We start from the raw sequence: 8,982 nt of genomic DNA on the forward strand, positions 1-8,982 counted from the left end.
TGATCTTTTTATTTATTTATTTAGAAAACTTATATGGCTGCCTACTTTATACAAGATAATCCTAAACAGCTCACAGCAACATTCATAAAATATAATCCCACAAAACCCCACAAAAAATCATACTTCCCACCGGTGTCACAGCATCTCACTGACTACATTTAATTCTGAAGTTTAAGACCTATCAAAAATCTAAGTCTGAAACTTTTACTTCTAAAATAGGAAATGTATAGATTCTATATTAGTATATCTACTGCATATTATTCTCAAGTATCTTTCTCCATTGTACAATTCAGAGGGACTGTGACAGTACCCTGTTTCAGCAAACCATGCATCTTATGACTCCTTAAAGACCTTAATCATGATATAAGTTTGCAAAGCCTGCAGCCACTTGATCCAGGCAGTGGGATCTCTAGCAAATGCTGATTTAAGAGCCCTGACATGCTAATGAAAAATAACTATAGTATAAATACCTGACTACTATCCACATAACAACTACAAAACCTGACTCCCAAAGTCACTATCTTGTTAATCAGAAAATTATTTCACATTGCATCAAAAAGCAATTTTGCAATACCAGACAACATCTGAATGCAGCTCCTTTACCACCCACCAGTGATCTCCTCCCTGCAAGGCTAAGTTCCACAAAGCAAGTCAGAAACCAAAACATTACAGTACACGCTAATATGTCCAAACACAGTATAGTGGTATTCAGTTGCCTTCTCTTCTTCAAAGATCCCCTCTTCACACATGTCCTCAGAACTAAGCATCTAAGGGGAATTTTCTTTGGAAAGGATTACATGGGTGACTGTAATCCAATCCACATTCCAAATAATTCCTTATTTGCAAACACTGCACACACACTCCCATGTAGAAAAGTTGGAGCACCTGTGATTAAAACAACTCTGGATTAATAGACGTAGATACTATCCTAGGAAAGTAGTACTGTATAATATAGATACTATCTTACATTATCATGAGCAAGTAAAGATTGGCAATCTTAAATAGCAATTCCCCTTTTTCTCCTTATAAATGGGTTGGCCATTTTAGCAAAGAAACTTTATTAATGGAAATGCTATTCAGCCAAGGAGGAGAAACTATAAGGCTTCAAACTTCAAACGCTATTGCTGATTGAGGCAAGGACACACTTGGCTGACAGTGATTACAGGCAGTTTTTACATTTGTGAAGAAAATTATGTTTCTGCTTTTTCTTTTCAAAAACAAGTTAGCAGTAGTATTTAGTTGCATGTACTATACTGAAGCTTTTTTTTCACATTTTAAAAAATCTTCGTTGATCATATATTACAACAGATTTAAATACAAACAACGTGAACCTGACATTTCAGTATACAGGGGTATAAAACTTTAGAATATGATTTATCTTAAAATATGATGAATTTAAAAATCATACAAACTTAATACTATTTTTAATTGAGAATACACTCCAGAACCTAATAAATGGGAGAAGTCAGGCAGAAATAATCATGTATTAATTCTCTACATTACAAAATCTTTTCAGAAGCTATTATCAGAGCAAGAGGCATTGTGGTTGAGATTCAGGGTGGGAGAAATCCTTTGTGCAACTGAAAGCTATTGTTCCTCTGTACTGATGAAATTGTACTTGCAAATCTGCCATTCAAGGAGGCCAAAAAAGGAGTGGGGGGAGTCCAAAGCAGAAGAAAAAGAGTGACGATAAAATAATTATTTCTAACTATAAACTTGAATTAATATACATTTGGCCTCAGGGTTTTCTTTCCAACATATTGCAAACTGACATTTAAGTCCAAGAGAAATTATCTATATTACTACCCTGAAAAGTGCAATAGTAGCTACATTTTTTAGGACTATTCCACTGAAATCAATAGACCTTGTTTTAGGGAATCCATTTATTGGGAGCACATTCTTGATTGAACTAAATAAAAATAAATACCTGAAGTTTAAATTAACAATGACCTTTAAGTGGAATATAGAAGACAAACATTTCTCCTTGGAAGAAAGGAAGTGCAAATTAATTGTGTATCTTTAGTTTTTGAAAATCTCATTAGGAAGGGTATACACTAAAGTCTTCCTTACACTAAGTTGGGATTTTTAATGCTTTGGACCTTATTCTTTACAATTACACTCATTAGCATTTCAGTGCTTAATAACTTTTTATGGAATTAAAGTAACATAGTATTATCTCTGAGGAACACATCCCAAAAAGTTTGTAAAAGCTCTCATCAAATCAACTGAATTGATATCTATTGAATGTAGGATGCAATATAACTGAACAAGGCCTGATGGTATCAAACAGTACTTAGACACAACCATGTTCTTTTTTACTGACTACCAGATTCTTCACCACAGAATAAGATCTTTCTCCTTAGTGTTTCAGTCTCATATGAGATTCTTCAAAATGGGAAGAGGTTTGGATCCAAGGAGGGAAAGAACATCCTCATAGTTCTCTGTTCTCCAACAATGCTTTGGATGTTGCTTCAAAATTATTTTTAGCAGATGTCAGTTCATCATCTGAAACAAGGTCAAATGAATGCTTTCACGAAGGCGGAAGATGGAGACAGCTGCAGTCAAAGAAGAAGGTACTTTTCCTCCTTCTTTGAGACTCTATCAAGAGGTTGGAAAGATTAGGCAAAATTGACATATATAAAAAGCAGATGGATTTCTGGGAACTCCAGCTTATTCAAATCACTGAGAAAGGTCATGGCATGAACCACAGATCTATTCATCTGAAGGGGCACAATGATCCTTCCTCAACCTTCAACCCCACAAAGAACTGGGGAGGGGGCTACTCTATACATTTAAGAAGGATTAATATCCATCAACAAAGAGAGAACCTATTAGATTCAGCAAATTTTCAAAGATGCCATCATGGCATCTTTTTAAAAAAGATAAATAATGTGTTGTTTTCTCATTAACAAGAGAAAGCAAAGATAGAATGCAGCTACAATTCTTTATTACCCCCATTTTTCAGGGTACTGCATTCGTTACATTAGGACATGCTAAAATGTTAATACTATCCAAAAGGTTACAGGAAATTTGGGGTAGGATATACATTTATGTGTAAAATTCAGAACTCTTCTTACATTTTTTCTAGGCATCTCCTACACCAAGCAGAAGAAGGAAAAGAAAAGAAAAAGGAAGAAATGATTGATATGTGTAAAGCATAGCTGAAATTTTTTTAAAGACTTGAATTTCATTTGACATGTACCAGATTTCAACAGGATCAGATCTGTTGAAGTATTAGCATTTTCCTCTTGATTGTTTAGTCTGGCCACATATATTTCACTATATACAACTACTTATTGTTTAAATAAACACACTTTTCTGTGGATAGATTTCATGTGCTTTAATTTATGTGTATTAATATATACACCATTTGCTGTTATTTTACAAATACTACACATTCATACAGAGCTGATTACTGGCATATTTTCATTGTTTCCTGTCATCTTTTCAATATCCTGATTGCTTAACAATATCTATTGCACACACACAATTTCTATTAACAAAATCCCATAAAAATAAACACACTTATTTTACATTATATATAGTTCATATGAGATAGAGATGACAGAAATCCTGAACATACTCCTCCCCCCATAACCACAACATCATCTATGAAAATCAGGGGTACAGATTGTGAGTTGGTGACTATTGATATGGAATCATACACACAAACACGAACAATGCACTTGTTCATCACCAGATAAGAACCTCTGGGAGGACTGTAAGGAAAACAACTATGCCAAACTTTGCTGTCTACCTTGCAAGTGCATTTCCAACACAAGCTCAATAATGATTGGAGGAAACCACGCTGAATTACATCTCATTCTCAAATTTCTGTGCGTTGCTATGCAAGGATCACAACCAAAGTACAGTATGCCTTATGAAAAACTGCCGTTTCTAGAACCAGTGGAGTGCTTCTGAATAAAACAAGCAGAAAGCCAGTGCTGGGGCAATGCAATCAAGGACAGAGGAGACCAGAAATCCTGACGGAGATTTGTAAAAGGCTACAGAACCCAGCAAGGGCTTCTTTCAGTAACCTTTGAAGAAGGACCACCTCGGGATGCCAAGCATAGCCATGGGTGAAGGGGAAAGAGCCGTCCATCGCTTAAAGATGAATCCTCCACCTCCAACTGCCTGCCATCCTGGGGGATGATTTTTCCCAAGAGAAATCTCTTTTCCCCAATCACCGCCCCCCATCCCACCCTCCGAGAAAGAGGGGGAAACTCAAACGAAGAACTGGGAAGTCCTGCCTGACTCTGAGGGGTCAGGGGCGCCTGGGCACCCACGGCCGGTGGAGATGAGGCGATGGTGGCGGAAGAGGGTGCGTGTTTTCGGTGGCCAGAGGACCCATCAGCGCTCGCCAACCTGGCGAGGAGGAAGAAAGCGGCCAACTGTCGGCGGCAGGCCGAGCCAAGCGGCGCCGCTTCCTCCCCAGCCCGGGTCCCAATTGGATGGCGTGACCAGACCTCTGAGCATGTGCAGGAGACTTTCCTTCAGGGCTCTCGCCGGGAGGGCAGGGCTGCCGGAGCCCGGAGAAGGGTGCCCGCGGAGGCGGTCCCTTACCTGCCGCCATGTCTCGCCTCTCCGAGGGGCTCCCCATCCCCAGAGGCGGCCGCTCCATAAGCCATCGTCGTCCTCCTCCTCCGCCACGCTGGGCCCCCGTTCCCCTCGACGCCCTCGAGCGCTTCGCCTTTCGATGCCGCCAGGCCACACAAAGGCGGGAGGCGGCGCTGACAGGCTCTCCCAGCCCCACGCGAGTCCTCCGGGGCGGGGGCGGCAGCCGCCTTTCCCGTCTCGGGGAGCCCCAGGCGGCCGCCTCAGCGGAGCAGCTGTCCATCATCGCGAGGCGAGAACGCCCGCGCGCGCGCGGAAACGGGGAGGGGACGACGACGACAACAAACGCCCAACCGCCTTCGCTGCACTCTGCCCCGCCTTTATATTCGCCCGCGCGCAACCCCTGCTGTCGGCGGCGGAGCACATGGCCCGTCCAACTGGTTGCTATAGCGATGCCTCCTCGCCACAGGTTGCTGACAGCCATTGGCTGACGCGGCCCGGGGCTCCTCTGAACGCCCTCGCCGGTGCGCGAGGCTCTGAATGGACGCCGCCTTTGTCACTCATTTGTAAAAGCGGCTGGAGGTGGCTCTTCTCGCGCTCCCTCCACGCACGCACCTAGGCGCCCGCACACACGCATGCACTGTTTTGGTGTGGGGCTGCATATGTGTGTGTGTGTCCACTCTTGTCAAAGAGAAGCTGAAGGGAGAACAATGAGGGGACCCTCGTTCCTCCCTCTTTCCAGGCTCAAAATATAAATGACAACCTTTAAACGTGCACCACACACGCAATTTGCATGGAAATCTGGGGAGCGGGCAACGTCCGCGTCCTTTGGCTTTCCAGGCAGGGATCTTTTCCTCAAGAGGAGGGGGGAAAGGAGAAATTCAGGCCAACTCTTCACGTCATGCCACTAACGTGCTCTTATTTTAACAGCAGCAGCAGCAGCATTTTAAAATGCAGCTTAAGACTTGCCAGAAATAGGATTGGCGCTACTATAATAAAATGTCTGAGCTTGTCTGTCAGGCTGCGTATTTGCAGAACTCTGCTATTGTTGAGGGGAAAACTTCGCCTAATTTTATTAGCGTCTTGGGAAATGTTAAGTGATTGTAAAGTGCGAGACTAATTTCATTAGTGTTTGGAGAGCAATTAAATAACCAGTTAATACTACTATATAATTGATGTGGCAAAGTTTCTAAGCTAAGAGTCATATTCCATCTTGCAGTGGATCTCAGCTACAAATCATGTCAAACAAATGATGATGCTTCTTGCTGAATCAAACCCTTGGTCCCCTCTGACTCTCTATTACATAGTCCAAGCTTCCACAACTCGAAGAAGGGACTATGGGAACTGAGGTCCAACACATTTGGAGAGCACCAGGTTGGAGAAGTCTGGTCTATTCTGATAGGTAGCAGATTTCCAAGGGTCCAGCAACTGTCCTGCAAGCAGATTTTGGTAGTAGAATTGCAAGCCTTAAACTGGTAACCTGAGTACCAGGAACACCAGGAGAAAATATTTATAGTTATCTGACAAGGATCAATTTACTATTCAGTACTTGCCATGTGGGAGAAGAGAGTAAGAAAGCTCTCTTACATATTGTACATGCTATGATTTGACCACTCTAGGAAAGAATCTAAGGATGGATTTAATATCTCTAATGAACAACCACCTTTGTCACTCTCACCTTCGAATTCCCTTATGCATCCCCTTTTATCAGTATTTGTTCTGTGTGGCCACTTGTTCCTGACTCAGGGAAAACTGCAGCTTTCCAGATGTTGCCGAACTACAGCCTCCCTGACCTTTGGCTATGCAGACTGGAGACACTGGGTGTTGTTGTTCAGCAACATCTGGAGGACCACAGACTCCCTGTTTCTGTTTCAAGTAATATATTTGATATGGGCTGAGGTTCAGTGTGCTACACAATTTTAATTCTACTTCTGTCACTTAATCTTACTCCCAAGCTACAAACTGACTACTCCTTGTTTACCAGATAGTAAAATCCAGCAAATATTATTTAGCTCCCTAGAGGCTAACTGAGCTGAAGTCTGAGCTTAGATGTGGTGTGTGACCTTGAGCAAGTTATTTACCCTGTCTTCTCTAAAAGAAAGTTACTCGGATTGTCCTCAATCTTATCCAGGCTTCACATCTCCCTCAAACATCTCTGGTTGTGGCCCCAATCTGAACCTAATTTTTAAAGCTATCCCACACTAGCCTTGAATATTCTCACCAAGTGTCCCTGTCCTTCTGAATTGCCTTGTAACTGTGTCTAATGCCTCCTGCAGAGCTTTGTAATGCTCGCCAATCTAACAATGCAGGGAGCTTTGCTCAGCTGCTCTTCCCTCTCCACTTCTTAAAACTGGACCCCCAAAAGACCCCATCTCTCCATAACAGAACATTCTGCAAAACAGTGAAAAGTTTGATGTCCCTGATTGTGCTTTTCCTTTCAAAGTGTCTTGTGTCTCTCTTCATTTAAAGAGTGTCTGCTCTTTGGTTTAGAGGGATATGAGTTTGCCAAACAGAAAGAGAATAACATAAAGATTGCAAGTATTATTACATAAAATCTCACATCTCCAAACCTCAGTTGTTGCAAATGCTGGTTATCTATGCCACTAGAGATGTGTTATTTATCCTTTTTTTATTTCAACAGAGTAAATATACATTGCCGCGCCACCATCACTGGATATCAGATTTCTGAAGAACTCCATTTCCTATGGACATGAAATGGCTGGCTAACAATTAATTTGTGTTAAAACGCTGAGATGGTATTCAGGAACTGTTGATTTTCTCAGACAAAATCCAGCCACTAAAGTGACATTTATGTGCCCATCCTTCCTCAAGTGTAACGCTTCTAAACCTGCCAGTGCAGGAGCAAAGGAGAGAAGGGACAGATCTGCAGGTTAAGCCAAACATCTGTTTGCACAGTGCCTTTGAAAATCCCACAGCTGCAGCAAACAGGAGAAGAAAGGAAGAAAAGAAATGAATGGGGGTGGGGGGAGAAGGCGCTCTTGTCAGATGCAGATGACAAGTCTTATGGAGGGCTCTTTAGTCTCTGGCACTCTTCAAGCCACCACATTCCCCTCCCGCCTCCCCCGCTATTGTTTCCCCCCTTTGCTACGACAGCTGGAGATGGCAGACTCAAGCACGGCAAAGTAAGCTTTTCCCTAACAAGCCCTTTTCTCTCCTTTTTCAGGCCCCCAGCTGCTTTTTTAGCTAGCTGCTATACCTCCTCGCAATGACTCTGCCTCGCCCTTTATTGAAGCTGCCTGTTGAATTGTCTCTCCCCTCCCCAATGGGAATTCTAGCATCCTCTAATCTCTCCCCCACACGGCTCGGCCTATGTAACCAATTATGAGAGAGGGTGATTGGCAGGGGAACAAAGAGGGTGTGTGCCCATCTTATCAAATTCGCCCCACAGTTATTTCTATCAAACCAGATTTTTATGCCTTATGACTGTATAAGGCACGAGTCCTTATCATGACGGCATAAGGCACGAGTCCTATTTTATAGATGAGCAACTGGAGATGTGACACGGTTATTGGCCCCCATCACTGAGAGACTGGGTTCATACATTGTGCTAAGCCATGGTAAGAGGAAAACTGTGTTAGTTCATGGTAGCCAAAAATCAGAAGGACCCAGCTAGCACCTTTTCCAACGATCACATTTTATTAAAAGACATAAGCTTTTGTGAGCTACAGCTTACTTCATCAGTTGCACGGAGTAGCTAAACTGATGTATTATTTGTGCTAAGCCAAATCTACATTCTCCAAGACTCTACTGTTTCTAATGTTACATTGGGCATTTCAAAATAATACAGTAATTGTTACTTAGCCTAGAGAGAGCCAGAGCACAGACTCTATATGCCAAAGACCTTAATCTCGGATACCAACATGTGGGGCTGGGTGGAAAACTATTCAGACTCTATATAGCTGCTATAAAGAGTTCAATGGTACAATGAGAAAGTTTGCTGGCCATCTACCTGTAAGAACAGTGGGAAATGAATTTCCAAGATTTGTTTTTATATTTCCTCCATTTTTTTAAAAAAATGGACAAATTTAATGATCTGTGTTTAAATTTTGGATCAGTTATCCCAGAACTGCAACTACTACCACTATCTTCCATTTTGGCCTCCAAAGCACTGTTTATGCACACAGATGAATCTAAAATGAGATATTAATGTTTGATATTCTTCACTATCCTTGAATGTAAATCCCACTCATTCACTAATGGTCCTACTGCAAATGAGTAACTGACCCTCATTAAGCAATTTCATTTAATAATATGTGGGTAGGAATGTATGGATGCATGCATATGTGTGTATGTATGCATATAAACATTCACACCCACAAACACACATGTGATATGAGTATTATCCTGTACAACCAAGCTAAATTAATCCAGGCAGCACTACTACAGCTCTAATCCCATTTACTGCCA

The 8,982-nt window shown here is 42.0% G+C and overlaps 1 protein-coding gene across 1 annotated transcript in view; it reads right to left on the reverse strand.

The window, feature by feature from the left end:
- LOC103067064 (protein tyrosine phosphatase receptor type N2) overlaps positions 1–5,038 on the reverse strand; it is a 137,779-nt gene extending 132,741 nt beyond the window's left edge. Inside the window, exons 1-2 of the mRNA XM_088150523.1 lie at positions 4,933–5,038; positions 4,564–4,829 (exon numbers count right to left, since the gene is read on the reverse strand). Coding sequence (XP_088006649.1) covers positions 4,564–4,829; positions 4,933–5,038 — 372 coding nt within the window. The remainder of the gene's footprint in view (positions 1–4,563; positions 4,830–4,932) is intronic.
- Positions 5,039–8,982: the final 3,944 nt, after the last annotated feature.

The sequence above is a fragment of the Python bivittatus genome, unplaced genomic scaffold, assembly GCF_059951505.1.
Source record: "Python bivittatus isolate LINGU-HERP-01145 unplaced genomic scaffold, Pbiv_v1 ctg000610_np1212, whole genome shotgun sequence".
NCBI classification, from domain to species: Eukaryota; Metazoa; Chordata; class Lepidosauria; order Squamata; family Pythonidae; genus Python; species Python bivittatus.